Source organism: Leptodactylus fuscus, chromosome 11, assembly GCF_031893055.1.
Source record: "Leptodactylus fuscus isolate aLepFus1 chromosome 11, aLepFus1.hap2, whole genome shotgun sequence".
In the NCBI taxonomy this organism is placed as follows: domain Eukaryota; kingdom Metazoa; phylum Chordata; class Amphibia; order Anura; family Leptodactylidae; genus Leptodactylus; species Leptodactylus fuscus.
This window is the reverse complement of record NC_134275.1, coordinates 36060572-36077172: the sequence shown is the minus strand read 5'-3', so window position 1 is coordinate 36077172 and position 16601 is coordinate 36060572. Positions and strand designations below refer to the sequence as shown.

Sequence of the window (16601 nt, the reverse complement as noted above, 5' to 3'; positions counted from 1 at the left end):
CGCAGGAAAATACAGTATGTTGCAAAGGTTTTAGGCATGTAAGGAAAAAAAATGCTCCATAGCAAGAATGCTTCCAGAAATAGAAGGGTTAATAGTTTATTTTTGTTAATTAACAAAATGAAGCGAATGAACAAAAAAAGAAATCTAAGTCTCATCAATATTTGGTGTGACCTTTGGAGGAAGAGTTCAATACTACATTGGCTTACAACGTGAAGCTCTTCAGGTATCAAATAACTATAACTCCCAGCATGCCCTGCCAGCTTGAGTGTTATATACCCACACAAGCTGTTTGTTCTGCTAACATACAGTAAGGCCCTCGGTGACATCTCCAGAACCTACAAGTTTTCACAGACCAAATACAAGGACATTCCATATTATTGACTCACCTGATATGAGAACAATTCACTGGAAACTCCTGGACTGCGGCCATTTGCTGAAACCTTCACAGTGCCCGACACCTCCCCCGAACTAGCAGACAGGGTGCAGACAATCCTGCAGGTACGAAGTCAGCATAAATCAACATCATAACATTGTGTTACAAGGCTTTAGACAGGGTACAGCAGCCTTAGGGCACTCCAGCTGTTGTGGATGTCAAAGTGGGAGTCAGGACACCCCTAAATGAATTAGATGATCGTCTTCTCCGGCCAATATCAAAGCTTTGGCCAATGTGTATGATATTCCAAGAACCTTTTTGATAAGGTCTTATATGTACAGTGCTGTGAAATACGTTGGCACTATATAAATAATAAAGTATTATTTTTCCATATAAAACTCTTCACGTTTCAATCTTATTCCTGCAGTACTACTACCCGCCAGCAGGTGGAGCCATGACATAAATAAAACTTGGCACAGCAACCACAGTGTAACCAATTAGAAGTATGTCTGGATCCAAGTGACTAATAAACACGTCTATTTCAGGACACTCTCTGGTGATCGCAGGCGCTACTGGAACTTTTAGAAGTGGACGGACACTAAAATGAAACGTTCCAGTAAACAAAGGCTTAGAAGTACTGTGTAAGTGGTGACGAAGACGTGTAAGCCATGATGCTGCAGGAAATACAAGAATAATACAGAAATAGTGTGTACGTGACCAGTCATCGGAGCTCAGGGCGGTATACCAACCTGTTCGATACGACATACAAATCTGGCAGCAGGGTGCAAGGCTGGTCACATACGCTCACCGACACCTCTTCTGCTCTCTGCCCCATGTTCTCCCCATTAATAGTAAGGGTTGTCCCTCCTTCCAAAATACCAGTCATGGGTGAAAACTAAAAAGTACAAAAAATAATTAGTTTCTTCATCTCAATAGGCAGTCAGCAATGAACTCTGCAAGGCTGTATGTGTATGTCCTTGCAGAGTTAGTTGCTCTACGAGTTGTTAGTGACAGCGCAATATACCATACAGAAGGAAGGGGCAAATTATCAGCATCCATGGCTTCCCCATCGCTGTATACATAGCACGCAATGAGAACTGTATTGGATTGGAGAGGACCTAGATGAGTTGAATACAGCGGTGAAGCAGGAGCAGAGAGCCCCCGCCTCATCACTGTGCCCCTGCGTGCTCCGGCTTTGGGAGCTGTAGGCGCCATGTGATGACATCACTCACAAGCACCTCAAATGTAGGAATTAGTAAAATTTCTGATACTAAAGCAATATCCCATATAATCCATTATTAGTAAATGGTAACGCTCTACATAGCCCTTTCTATTTACCGAGTGGATGAGCGGAGTAGGGCAGACATGGATGGTGCTTTGTTCACACTGATCCTGGTGCACACACGACGCCTTGTCGCCTTCTCCACACCACAAACACTGGTACTCAGGCGCTAAGGCTTGGCAGCGGCTGCAGTCTGACTGACCCACTGAGCAGTTATATAGAGTCACTGGGGGGAAAAAAAACAATGGAGAACATGTAGAATACAGGATAGGATAATAGTAAGAGTTAGATGAGGGTGAGAGGATAACCCTCCTCCATAGCTTACAGGTATGGGCGAGTTATATCAATAGGTCATATGAGATAAGCGGTTTCTGAATAGAATTAGCACCGCCTCTCCCAGAGAGAAACAGATAGGCTAAAATCCAACTTTGCTTCAATACTACTGCTTGCATGTTCCATCGGAATGATGTATACGACTAGCATTAAAGGGGTCATCCCATTAGAACAAATTCCCTCCTATACAGCTGTTGGACCTCATTGATCATAGGGTATTTTGTACGGCTCTATCCATTTCAATGGGTCCGTCAGCAGAGCTGAAATGCAGCACTCCAGTGGCCCCACTGAAATAAATGGAGTGGCATGCACTGCCCATCCTGCTGCTCTATAGCAAATATGGCTGCAACGGACCCCAGTCAGCTGAATGATCCATCTGTCGCCAGCTATTCCACCAAATCCTTATTCACATGCATGCTCCATTCAGCCAAGCATGCATGTGTTTTCAATAGGACGGACCAGAAGGGAGTGAATAACTCACAAACACTTCTGATACAGTAAGTTAAAGCTGAGTAATGCTAGCTATACCCATTAGATAACGGTCTTCTGAATGCCCTTCTGTCAACAGCTATTTCACCAAACCCGCATCAATATGCATGCTCGGTTCAATCAAGCATGCATGTGGTCTCAATAGGAAGGACCAGAAGAGAGTGGATAACTCACAAAGACATTCAATATACCTTTAATGTCCCCCTTGTTGTCCACACGGTACACGTCCCCTTTCTTCACATAGACAGGAACCTGATGCTCCATGACGTGTAGCGGGTACTCATACTAACAGAAAGAAGAAGTCGCAGACAATGAATCACCATGCCCTATATGTTCTGGTGTTGTCACATTAAACAGCAAAGGAATTGCCGATATATTTATAATACAGTTTTATAAAAGTTTTTTTTTTTTTTTTTTTATTAAAAAATAAAAATTCTATATAGTTCAAAACAGCCTAATATGAGAGAGTAGAAAGAGTGTCTCCCTCTGGAGGAGCCAGCAAGTCTTTGCACTACACAGACAGCCCCTTGACATTTACGAGAATTATGCAATGCTTTCTTTTCCCTGTGGCGGCGCTGCAGGATAACTGAACACTTATTGCTTGGTTTCCTCGTAGATTATGGCTGATCACTTGGGGCCTGGGCTATGGGACTTATGATCAATTTTTTTGGGGGGATCTCTTCTAGCAAAAAATGGATTACGAAAATGAATCAATCCTTTTAAAATCCTGTGATGTGAATCACATGCAACCGAACCATGACACAAAGCGCTCACCAACCTTATGAGTCTGACAGTGCACTTTATATTGGTCGCCGCCTGCAGTCATCTTCTCAATCTGCGCTCGCAGGGTGATAGGCGCCTCCTCCAGGTCTATTATACAGTTGAATTCTAGAGCTCCTCCCTGTGGAGTAAAGGAAGCAGACTGTAAAGATTGGGAAGTACTCTACCAATAATGACACCCGACATGACAGGGAGTCTGTCAGCAGACTGTACACTTTCTGTGAGCTATACAATAACAATGTATGTCATTTAATGCTGCTGAAAAAGATACAGTCGTGCATTATTTACATAGTATAGAGCCCCCTGGTATATATACAGTTATAGCAATGTGTACGTCCACCCAATGACCTGAGTGGTGGTGGACACACATGATCAGTCGCTTTCCCCATAGCTAGGTCTCTGCAGAGTGATCTGTTCACTGCCAATGGTATCCCTGCAATGAATAAAGGATCAGTAGGCAGGGACCTGGCTGTGGGAAAAGCAACTGAGCATGTGCGTACACCAGCACTCATTAGGTGGACATGCATGTTACCATACACTCAGAACACCAGGTGGCGCCATATTTTGTAATTACACAACATAACTCTTCACTGGATTGTTATTTTATAGATAGAAAACTTTCTATTTTTGTGATTTATACAATAAATATGACATTTAATGGTGGGATAACCGCCCTAAGGGTTTGCTGAGTTAATGGAGTTCTCCAGATGTATTACTCAAAGTCCGATGTCACTAACTGAAGATCAGCAGGATCCCAGCAGATCAGCTCTGTAAGTGCAGCTTCTGCCTTACAGGCCATATTACGCCATGTTTATCTGTCACATGGCCTGTTCACAGCTCAGAGCTATTCTAGTGAATGAAGCTGAGCTGCAATACCAAACACAGCCACTATACAATGTACAGAACTCCCCAGTTAAGCTCACATCCTCCACTGAGCCTACACTGTATATCATGGACAGGGAAAACATCCCATAATCAAGGGTCTTCTATTTCTGGCCCACAGACGTGAGTTCTGGACCCCCACGGATCTTCTATTTGCGTAGATGGGGCTAAGATGCGATACCAGACACAGCCTATGAACATAAGTGGCGCTGTTGAATGTACCAGTGAAAGATGATTATAAGGAAGTGCGTTTCTTATTCCAAGGGTCACAAATATATACGATAAACTGAACTCACATTGAGCAGCTGAAGGTTATATCCTATTAGATCCAGTTCTCCTTCCAAGCCAACGTGAATTAAGGAAGATCCTTCAACTTTCTCCACCCGGGGGCAAGAATCTGGACCCCACAGCTCCGTTTGCTCATGCTGCAGGAATAATTTAGCACATCGTAATGTATACACAGAGTAAACAAAAGTCAGATATGAAATACATTCAAGGTGGCTAAATCCATGTCAACAACATAGTGTATACATGAGGACCTGAAGGCGTGATAAGAGGTCCTTTCAACAGCATACACGTTTGTGATGATCTAACAAATTTTTGGGTCATCTTCTAGCACCATCACTATAGAATCAGGACTATGTTCCTAGTTGACAGGCTATGCTTACGTTCTGGCTGTAGATGATGGTCCCATCATGGTCGCACTGTGGGGTGTGAGAGCAAAGATGGTCAGACAGACACCAGTGACACCTCCAGGGACTGCTCACACATGCACCACACCTGCAGAGACAAACCGTACCATAAATGCCTTTAAAGAGAGTGTGACACCAGGACCTAGCGTATCACCCCATTCCCGCAGATAGATAGGTTAGCATCACCAGGACCCAGCGTATCTCTTCAGTCCCGATGATAGATAGATGTCACCAGGACCTAGCATATCACCCCAGTCCCGCAGATAGATAGGTTAGCATTACCAGGACCCAACGTATCTCTCCAGTCCCGATGATAGATAGGTGTCACCAGGACCTAGCATATTACCCCAGTCCCGCAGATAGATAGGTTAGTGTCACCAGGACCTAGCGTATCACCCCAATCCCGCAGATAGATAGGTTAGCATTACCAGGACCCAACGTATCTCTCCAGTCCCGATGATAGATAGGTGTCACCAGGACCTAGCATATTACCCCAGTCCCGCAGATAGATAGGTTAGTGTCACCAGGACCTAGCGTATCACCCCATTCCCGCAGATAGATAGGTTAGTGTCACCAGGACCTAGCGTATCACCCCATTCCCGCAGATAGATAGGTTAGTATCACCAGGACCCAGTGTATCTCTACAGTCCTGATGATAGATAGGTGTCACCAGGACCTAGCATATCACCCCAGTCCCGCAGATAGATAGGTTAGTGTCACCAGGACCTAGCGTATCACCCCAATCCCGCAGATAGATAGGTTAGCATTACCAGGACCCAACGTATCTCTCCAGTCCCGATGATAGATAGGTGTCATCAGGACCTAGTGTATCACCCCAGTCCCGCAGATAGATAGGTTAGCATTACCAGGACCCAGCGTATCTCTCCAGTCCCAATGATAGATAGGTTAGCGTCACTTGATTCAAACATTGTCTTCCACTTGTGAATCATTGTCTCCGTTGCCGAGATACCGTCATTTTTGTAAATATGCAAATGAGTTCTTTGGAGCAATGAGGGCATTGCCGCTCACCACTTGCCAGTAAAACCCTCGTTGCTCCAAAGAGCTCATTTGCATATTGACAAAAACAGAAATAGAGGCAGCTATTCACAAGTTGATACACTAAGGTCTGGTGATCTTTAGACCCTTTAAGCATGGGTTACCATGCCATCTAAAACGTTCTCCACCCTTGGTGGCCAATGGGTACTGCAATATGTGGGTAATCTGAGATATTACCCACAAAATTGGTCAGCCAATGGTTCTGCATCCACTGAAGTGACTGGGACTGCAATTCCACACATATAAAACCCCTGCCCAATCCATTTTTTCTGAAGATCTATGAGCCTAGGGTTGACTAACTTACGGATTAGTTACTGCCAGGTCCATAACAGCTGCACAGTCATAGAAGACAAAGTCGGTCACTGTCACGGTGACATCCTGGTAAACCAGCGCTAAACGTATAGTCACGTGATCTAAAAAAAATATTAGAAAAAATATATAAATATGTTTTGCTTTATAAGTATTACTATATTACAGGTCTTTACCTATATATTGGTTTAAGTGTATCCTACTTCAGTGTTCCTCTTATTAAGGCTTGTGTATCTACAAATGTGTGTAAGGGGCTATAGAATTTAAGGGTCTATAAAAAAAAAAAACCCACCCCAAAACTCCTGCACTCATTGTCTCCTGTTATGTCCAGCAGATATCCAAGAAAAGGCAGGTAGGAGACGAGGAGAAACCTCAGGAGGCCCTTTAAGGGCTACACTGGAATTAACTCCGGTACAAAAATAACTTCCATAATTAAGAAATCAGACAACATACTGCAACTTATTAGTTCTGCTTTATTGGGTTACAATCCTGTAAATAACCTTATGTAACTACCGATTCTAGTACAACCTCACCTATTACAGCTATGGCCAGTGCACAGTATACGGTACTTCAAGCCCGTGCATTTAAAGGGATTATGTCCCCAGCATATCACCCCAGCCCCACAGATAGATAGGTTAGGGTCACCTGAATGACTTGGGGTTTTCCCTTGTGAATCACTGCGAGATTACTGAGGGCTTTGTTGACACTTACCTGCTTGGATCAATGGTAATACCCTCATTGCTCCAAACAGCTTATTTACATATTGGCAAATGATGATACCAAAGTAAAGGAGGCAGCAATTCATAAGGGGAAAGCGGTTTGATTCAGGTGACCCTAACCTATCTATCTTTCTGCAGGGCTAGTATGATGTGCTGGTTCTGGTGACACACTCCCTTTAAGACTGACATCCCTGTATATCACGGTCCTTAGGAGATTGGAGTCCCTCACCTGGACCTGCACAGATCAGCATGGCAGCATTGCTTCCACTTCACAGGACTTGCAATGTTCCATTCATTGGTCACATGACCTGTTTGTGCTTCAGTTCCATTCAAGTGAATGGGGCTGAGCTGCAATGCCAAGTGAAGCCACTACACAGTGTACAGTAAGTAGTTATTATTATTATTTATTTATACAGCACCATTAATTCCATGGTGCTTTACATTTGAGGGTTCACATGCGGTACACCAAATGTACAAACAGATATAATACTAACGGGCCCTGACACCAAATGCCACTCTCTTCATACAGTAGATCGATGGGGGTGTCAGATGTCAATCATATATAGATGACCTCTCCTAATCTTTATAAGTCGATGGCTTACTTTTAACTAATTTTATGTCAGAATTTCTTCTAACAAAAATTTTCAGAGAGAATGTGTGTACAGAAGAGAGCCAGGCATGACTTCATATATGACAGGCACAAGATTCCTGAGAGGACATTCTGACCTCCATTCATCTACACCACATAGCTCCTCATGTACCAGCGTATACCACACCTCTATAACCTGCTGCTCTGCAATGTCAAGAAGCTTATGAATGTCCTGACAACACTGAACATCACCGCCACAAGACAAAACAACGCGCACCATGAATACCTGCATCCAGTTTCTACAGGACACCAGGTGATCATGCTGGTCTCCACATGAACAGGCGCAAGGAGACGACCAAGCGCAAGGAGACGACCAAGCGCAAGGAGACGACCAAGTGCAAGGAGACGACCAAGTGCATGTAGATGACCAAGGAATCCGTTACTATGTAATAATCCAGATTTCTCAGCCTTCGGCCTACCAATGCCTGAGCTTGGAGGTCTTTATCTGAGGTAGCTCACCTTTGTCGTGTTGGTTTGGAGGCAGGTCTTCTGGTGGAGGAGAGGTGCATCTGACCTGGTTCCCGTAGACTTGTGCAGGACTGGGCCAGTCGTTGAACAGACATTTCCAGGAGTCTTGTTCTGCAACAGTTGGAAAGTTGAGCACAGTCATGGATACCTGAAGGGACAAGGAGGGATTGTTTTAGCCACTATAGCACTAGCTGCAGTGTTCTCCATTGCAAAAAGATGCTTTTCAATGATATGTCCTAATAAGTCTCATGACCCCACGTATGCCAGAATACTGTAGAAAGCCACTTACAAGAGGATCTCCTACTCTGCCCCACCAGTCACCCCCATGCATTACACAGCCAACCATTCATTAGAAATTTACGGTAAAACCAGATCGGCCATGCTCAGCTGGTTTTTATTTAAAGGGGTTTTCCAGTCCCAACAACGTTTCTTATACTGATGATCTATTTAAAGGATATGCTATTAGTATCTGATCGGTGAGGCCGACATCCTGTTCCCGCAGTGATCAGCTGATCTGGCGTCAGAAGCAGCTGTCAGTATTGAATAAATAGGCACAGATATGCAGTACTCCAGGGCCGCCACTATACGGCGTGGGCGCTGTTGCTCTGCTCCTATTTCTTGAATACAAGCTGTTTTCAACCCCATCCACAGAACTGATCGATCAGCTGAATGGTGCAGAGACTGGGTGTCAAACCTCCACGAAACACATACTGATGACCTAGCCACAAGAAAAGCTGCTGTTGCTGGAAAACTCCTTTAAGAAGGGATTATCTTTAAAAGTCAGTCTTAAGATCACGTGACTACTGTCAAATTCCAGGGAGGAATAAGCAGAGGCTTAGCTTTAACTGGGTGTGAATTGAGAAAAGAGCGTCCTTGCAAAGCTTTCCATCCTGATCTATGGTATGTAGACACGTCGCCCTATATACCATTGTCCACCCCCACGCACCTCTGTCTGCTCATGTCTGCTCTGGTTAGCTGGTAGGAGACCTTCGATGGACACACACTGAGTCTCGTCATCAAAGCTCCATAGCCAGTGGTTCTCCTCATTGCTATTTGCACACTGTTGCTTCTCTGTGCACCTGCAAGAAGAAGAAGACGACAGTAACAACCATTGAAAAGGATTTGTACAGTGCCCCCCTTCTATACAGGTTGTGTCTGGTATTGAAGTTCAGGTGTATTTATGCCAATGAAGCCAAACTGCAGTACCAGACACAACCTACTGACAGGTATGGAGCTGTTCTGGAAGAATGCACACAGTATTTTTAGCTCTTTACATCCCCACTGAAAACCTGTAGATAAGAAGAGGATTTCAAGAGACCCATTCCAAAAATGTTTGGTATTAAGACCAACCCAGGTCCAATAGTGGTGGCTCTGCCAGACCAATGAAAGGGATACTGTTTGTTATAAGTGGTAAGACTCTTAAAGGGTAAATAGGAATTAAAGGCCTCATCTAGGTAAATATGGCTTAAAGGGGTTGTCACATTCTCCACTAAGGACACCTTACCCTGCAAACCAGAGCAAGGAGACAACAGTCAGGTGTGATTCCTGCTCAGATAATGCAGGGTTGTCAATACATTACATGGGAAGAATATGCAAATCTGAATTCCATGATGTAATTAGGAAGTCAGTGCCTCAAGTATGCACACCAATAGAGGGCGCTGACTGAGAAAGTGCAAATCTGTCTTCCATGATGTAATTAGGAAGACAGAGTCTCAGTCAAGCAAGCCTATAGAGGGCGCTCCCTTTAACATCATGCCGACCTTCTCAGAGGCCTGTGTTTGCAATGATGTTGGGATTATACCAGATACAGTCTTCTCAGCCAAGGACAGCCGTTTCGATATACTTGCATCTCGTCAGCTTGGCGTAAAGAGGACTGATCTGGCAGAGGTGAGAGGCTTAGACAGGGTTAAGGGGATATCGTCACTCCATGGGTTGAGGCACTGGCATCCTAATTACATCATGGAAGTCAGATTTGCATATTCTTCCCATGTTCCTTTGCACGGTGGAGCGCTCATGGCTTAATAAGACTCCACACACCTATATGGTGGTCTCTCCCTATGGAGTGACGATATCCCCTTAATACATTACATGGACAGTTACTGATTTTCATGTCTGCATGTAATACCATACTTCCACAGTAGTGGCCGCTGCAGAGCAATCATATATTTATCCATATCTTCCACCATCTGATCACGGCAGCAGCTTCACAATAAAGAGAAATATAGCATTGCATAGGGATCACTAAAGACCATAGCGTCCATGTAATGCACAGATGGGCTCGGTCTTACTGAGTGGCTCGCTTTATGAGATGGCAATATCCCTTTATCTAATAACTTGTGTTCAATCTCCATAAGTAATCAGTAACACGAGAAATTAAGTAAACACTTCTTGCCCATGAGCATCACATCTCTCCCCATTACACACATTGCCGTAGTTCATCATACTGTCATTCCTATATGGGCGAGTCAATGTCATGATCCCGTATAAAACCAGACAATAAACCACTTACTGGACAATGACACAAATGCGATATAACCCCAATAAATCCAGTCATGAAGAGATGACGCCCATGGGACGGGATTTAGACTCACAGTGATTCAGTTTGCTACATGGGTATTTCCATTTATGACATATCCCAGTGGTGACTTTGTGAACTGCAGCTGCTAATATGGTAGGGGGCTCTGATCACATTCACTCCATAGGGGGCAGGTCAGTATTCAGGGACTGAATTTATATGCAGAGTGTTTCAGCAATCAAGAGCACATTTCAGTTTCTGGGACAGGAAGTAGCTGTCATGTAACATAGTCGGCCATCTTAGCTCACCCTGGATTGCTTTCTCTGTCACTAGGTCACCACGAGGGCACCCACCCCTCCCTTTAAGTAGGGTTTCCTTGTTAATCTATGAGACAACCCTCTCATCCCTTTACTTTGTAAGTGTTTAGTAGTGACACCAGTAGCTTCTCCTGCCACTTAAAGGGAGTGTGTGGGGTCCAAAATGCCCCCTGAACCAATAATAGTACCATGTAGGGGCCTTTATGAAGAGCAGAAAATACCTCTGTAGCCATGAAACCAATGAAGCAATGCAGACATAATGATCTTACTGATATGCAAATAAGCCTTCAAGTGCTCTGGGGGCGGGGCCTAATTTGCTTACAGACAGCCACAATTGCTACACGTCTCCTCTAGAATCACAACTCATCACTGAACCTTTTGACATTTGGTGGTCTGTGTCAGGGCTATCTGTAGGAACATCAGTCAAATATGGCTGCCTCCGAAACCAGTATAAACAGATGATTATCTCTGCATTGCATTGCTTCATTGATTTGTGACCAAAAAAATGGAGTTTCTGCTCCTATTAAAGGCCCCTACACAGCACTGTTACTGTTTGGGAGGTGTTTTGGAGCTAATAGGCTTCTGTTAGGTGTATGTGCTACAAGTGTGCTATATCATTACATCTGATAGCCCTAAAAGGGCCTGTCTCATCAAGATAACCCGTACCTATGTGCCCTATAAGGGTGTCACAGAAAGGGGTGCATGCTTGGGACTCCCTTCGATGTAACAGAGCTATGGCAGAGGGCTATGGCACATGTGACAATTCCTATATTACAAGGATGGGGATTCAGGGGACATGTCTGTCTGAGCGCCCCCTAGTGAGAACAGCCTTAAAATATAGCCCTATAATTCCTTCATTTTAATGTGATGTTTTCATTCCAGTCAATGGAGCGTAAAAGTGCGATTGTCACCTGGCAGCCCCTCGTCTGTCACTAATCTGTAATTATTACATGAATTATTTACCTCCCCTTTAGGACACACCAGCCACAGAAGGGGTCCCCAGCGTCGAGACAAGAATCACATGATGAAAAGCTGGAACATTCAGCAACTGGAAGTCTGGTGACCTGGAAAGTAATGGAAATGGGTAGATATGAGGGGCAGGAAGGAGGTCTCAACTGCACAAGAAAAGTCACAAGACACAGACTAAGGATGTGATGAGCTTTACCATATTTTCTACAGGATGTTTGTGACAATATACATTTTACATCCCCTGTGCAGCTAGCTGTGGTTCTCTGTTATCAGTCATTTCAGGTCAGGGGGGCCTAAATATTCCCCGACATCATGACCCCTACTTTATCTCGCATCTGTCCAGTACTAAGAACTCTCAGCTAAAATCTCTATACGTATGTGTAAACTTTTCTTCTTAAACGGTTAATCGCATGGGGGTCTTGTGTTCAGGGTCTTCATTTCTGGGTCAGAGCAGAGTTACAAAGAGTGTCTCTCGCTCTGGAGGACCTGACATGTCCACCATTAGCCAGACAACCCATTGGTTTACACAGACAAAGTGTAAAACTTAATTCCTCCTTGTGGTGGCGCTGCAGGGAAATCAAATACTCGGTGTGAAGATTATAGTCAAGGGACCATCTTAACAAGTAGGGATTGTTCTAAGTGGAGGGATCCTTTAAAGGTATATGGTTTACAAAGAGTGTCAACGATTTAAGCCTCGCCCTATTCTACTGGGTGAAGTCCTGCCAAGCCAGACAGAAGTGCTCAGTATTAATGCAAATGATCCTACACCCTGCTAACTTAATAAAGGGCCCTTTCACGTGAACATATCTTCTGTCTGTGTCATGGAACGGATACACCAAATCCCCCCCCAAAAAAAATCATACTTCAGCCATTTTTTCAACTGTTTCTACTTTTTTGCCCTGCATTGCCCTATTGTGCTCATTGCATGTATTTAATGACCAGGTCTCGCCCGCCGCCTGCATGCAGCAGGGCCAGACAGCAGTAACTATCAGATTGTGTGCCGGGGCTGTTATAACCTGTTTAAATTTGCATGTGTGAACCTGTAATGAAATATTCACCGGCCTGACCCGTCTGGAGGAAGTGCGGCAAAGCTTTGAGGAAGCGTCCCCATTAATTATGGATATCGTCTCAAGTGTGAAATACGACAAAGCGGCAGTCAGGCCCAGAAGCTCTTCTCCTCCAATATGTTATTACAGTGTTTAATAACATGTCCTGAGCCAGAAAACCAGCTCAACCTAATACTTTAAATATACAGATGTAGCAGAGCTGGATTTGTCATTTGGCACAACACAAACGTTTATTCCTTAAATCATGTAGATACAGAATAATTACTAGGATTGTCGCTACTGGACAACCACTGCTTATATGGTGTCTTTAGGTGTCATGGGGGTGGAGTAATCCCTTGGGACTCCCTTACGTCACTACAACAGAAGGCTTCAGAGTGACCATGTATTATGTAGTACCAGGCTTTGGACTAGTATCCCTGGCTCTGTGTATAGAAGGGGTCAATACTAACATCCTTGGCGATCAAGTGTATCGAAGAGGTCAACAACAATATTTCCTGGAGTGTAGCTGTAGGGGCTGTAGAGGGCCCACTGGTCCTTTTGCCACTTAAGAAAGGGAGCCCCGTTATAAATTGTGCATTAGGATCCAGGAGGTAGAAGTTATCCCTCAATGGCAGTGAAGGGGTTAATGAAAGCTTCCCTGGTTGTTTAGAGTAGTTAAGGGGGTTAAAGGGGTTTTGGCATTAAAGAGGCTTATCCCCCTGTACACCGGATATGGGATAAGTGTCCGATTGCTGAGGGTCCGACCAGTGGGACCCCCGTGATCAGGAGAAAGGGGGCCTGAATATTCCTCCTACATCCTCCATGTGAATAAAGAAGCAGTGTGCTCACCTGACATACACTTCTATAGGGCTACTGAATATCTGCAGTGCTGGAAGCTCAAAAGAAGTTCATGGGGGGCCACTAGTATGTCATTCCCATGGAGGATGCATGGCGACTTTTAGGCCCCCGCTCTGCTGATTGCTGGGTGTCCTCGGGTCGGACGTCTAGTGAGCTGACACTAGCCCCTATCCTGTGGGAGACCGTTAAAGGGGTTGTGCCTATGAATGGAGCACCAGTGTGCCTGCGTGTCTGGCGCGCCATTCACTGCTATGGAGCTGCCAGGACCAAAATCTGTGACAGTGCCCACAGTCCTATACAAGTAAATGGAGCACAAGCAATGCGAGGGCACTGGCACTGCATTCACTAGAACCCTTTAGGGGGAATCTTCAACCCCCATTTTCCTGATCACTGGAGGACCAGGCAGTCGGACTTCCTGCGATCTGACATCTGATCCTGTGGATAGGGGATAAATGTCCATGACACAACCCCTTCAATTCCATACCTTCATTGATGGACATCTGAATGAAGACATTGAAACAAATGTACATGTGAATACGGCCTTAGAAGGGTCCCCTCGGTCATAGAACAGCAGAGTGTAGCAGCTCCTATCAGAGTGCCTATCAGAGCAGCCTCCTCCTCCCCCTCCCCATTGACTAATATGTACAAAGTAACTCAGCCTGATAAGGAAACAGATTTCTTTAATAAGATATATTACAAACTTTCTTGTATTCACCTGGAATATTCATTTCTGAAAAGTAGTTTCATATTTGGAGGTTTGCATTAGAGATCGAGTCGGTGCATGCAATGTGGTGGTATTCTGGCTTCCTGTTCTGTGGGGCCGTACCCCGGAATCTCTGACTTACACGCCGATACCCTACATGAAAGATTTTTACACTAAATCTTTGTTCTCAATTTCATTTCTAGCATTGCCTGTGAATCACCAGTGACTTCTCGGAGTTCAGACTAGGGACGGTCACTTCTTCTTTGCTGGTAATCCAGCCACCCTTTACACTCATACATGTAGAGCTGCCCAGGCTTCTGAGATCATGGGAGCAGATTATTGGATATTCTGGATTACAGGGCGGTTAGGATGAATTCATATTGTCTGCACAAGTGTCAAACACATCTACAGACCCTCACTAATCCAACAGCTTCCTTGTGGCCCCCTCATCCCGGATTAGCTTCTCTCCAACTATATAGTGACTATGACGGCCAGCCATGTGGCATAAAACAAATACCTGTATTACAGTAACTGAAAATTAAAGGTGATGTGAATAGGGGTGTCACACAGACATACGCTGGGGTGTTCACACACGTGGGTTGTGTCAGCGTTTCCCTGATGACTGGCATCATACAATTTGGCAGACGCTTTCCATTCATATATCAACAGACATGTGGGGAATATGAGGGGAATTTTCTTACCTACCGGTATATCTAATTTAGCACAATGGTTGACAGTGGCAACAGTCAACGAGATCTGAGACACACACGTCCTTCACAGATAAGAAGTTTCTAGAAGGTGGTGGGACAGATCAGGGGAAAAATATTGTCGAGAAAATATCTGCATGTGAAAAGGAGCTTGCACATGGTTTACGTACAGGGGCCCACATGTGGTTTATGAACAAGGGTCACCACAAAGCTGATGCACAGCGGCCCACTCGCAGGTTATGAACAGGAGCCCACTCACAAGCTCCACACAGGAGCCCACTCACAGGCTATGCACTGGGGCCCAAACATGGCTTATGCACAACTGTGCACACATGAAGATTTCAGCTCTGAAGCCTGCAAAACTATAAATGCTGCCCTAGACTATTATCAGAGGTGTGCAACTCATAGTATCCTGCTGACCTTACAAGTCTGAATTCACGTAATTTCTGAGTAAAGACTTCTTGGAACTGAGGAGGATCATGTGCCATGTCTTATATAATGCCGCTGCCTCAGTCCTGTTACTAGGCACTGGTAGCCGCACCATAAAGAATGAGGGAAGTGATACTGGTCAGCTGCCCTGTAAGAAACCTCAAGGACGATACAGAGTGTGTTCCTGGTAGAGGGGATGACCTGGTACATTGTGTTATTAACACAATGGGGCTCTATTACTTCTGTAAATTGTATCAATGCATCAGGAACATAGTCAGAAGGAACAAAAAAAACGGCACAGACAAGTAAAAGTCCAAGAGTTCCTAAAGTTGTAGTATCAGGATAAGTTAGGGCTACATCTAGTAAGGCAGCTCAGCTACATTAACGTCAATGGAGCTAAACCACAACACCAGACAAAACCCAAAACCGTTGTGGCGCTGTTTCTCAGAGAAATCAGATATGTTTCTCTTACCGCGGCACAACCTCTTTAAAGAGAGTCTATCATTAGAAAAACACATTTTAACTAATGGCTATTCTACTCCTACCTCTATTCTAATCTTCTCCTCGACGTCTCTGATAAAATCAGTTTCTTCTGTTATGCAAATTACAATCTCGGAGCCCCGGAAGCGTTCCCCCAGTGCTCCGAGTACCCCGCATTATAACTCTCCACCGCCTCTTAGATGCTTATGTTCATTCCCCTCCTCCTCTTCACCGGAACTTCTGCCTTTCACAGGCATCGGACGCAGTGCTGTATGTATATCAAATCTTGTGTATGTGCAATTGGCGCTGCCACTTCGGGTTCAAGCAGAGCCGACTATGCATATCCAGGCGGCCATTTTCTGGTAGCCGGCTACTCGAGCGTACTGCTCAGACATGTGCACATGTGAGTGAACATAAGCAGCTAAAGGTTGGTGGAGGAGTTATGACACGGGGGATGCTCGGATCATAAGGGAATGCCCCAAGTGCTCCATGATCGTAATTTGCATTAACAGAAGAAGCTAATTTTATAAGCTTAGAATGGAAGG

General features: G+C 44.7%; 1 protein-coding gene across 3 annotated transcripts in view; it reads right to left on the bottom strand.

Annotated features, from left to right (window-relative positions):
• PLXNB3 (plexin B3) overlaps positions 1-16601 on the bottom strand; it is a 58202-nt gene that overhangs the window by 13958 nt on the left and 27643 nt on the right. For all 3 annotated transcript variants that reach the window (XM_075260426.1, XM_075260427.1, XM_075260424.1), the window contains exons 5-15: positions 11828-11928; positions 8979-9111; positions 8024-8180; positions 6192-6300; positions 4808-4919; positions 4436-4564; positions 3256-3378; positions 2669-2762; positions 1712-1881; positions 1123-1268; positions 387-492 (exon numbers count right to left, since the gene is read on the bottom strand). In XM_075260426.1, the coding sequence (XP_075116527.1) occupies positions 387-492; positions 1123-1268; positions 1712-1881; positions 2669-2762; positions 3256-3378; positions 4436-4564; positions 4808-4919; positions 6192-6300; positions 8024-8180; positions 8979-9111; positions 11828-11928 (1380 nt within the window). The remainder of the gene's footprint in view (positions 1-386; positions 493-1122; positions 1269-1711; positions 1882-2668; positions 2763-3255; positions 3379-4435; positions 4565-4807; positions 4920-6191; positions 6301-8023; positions 8181-8978; positions 9112-11827; positions 11929-16601) is intronic.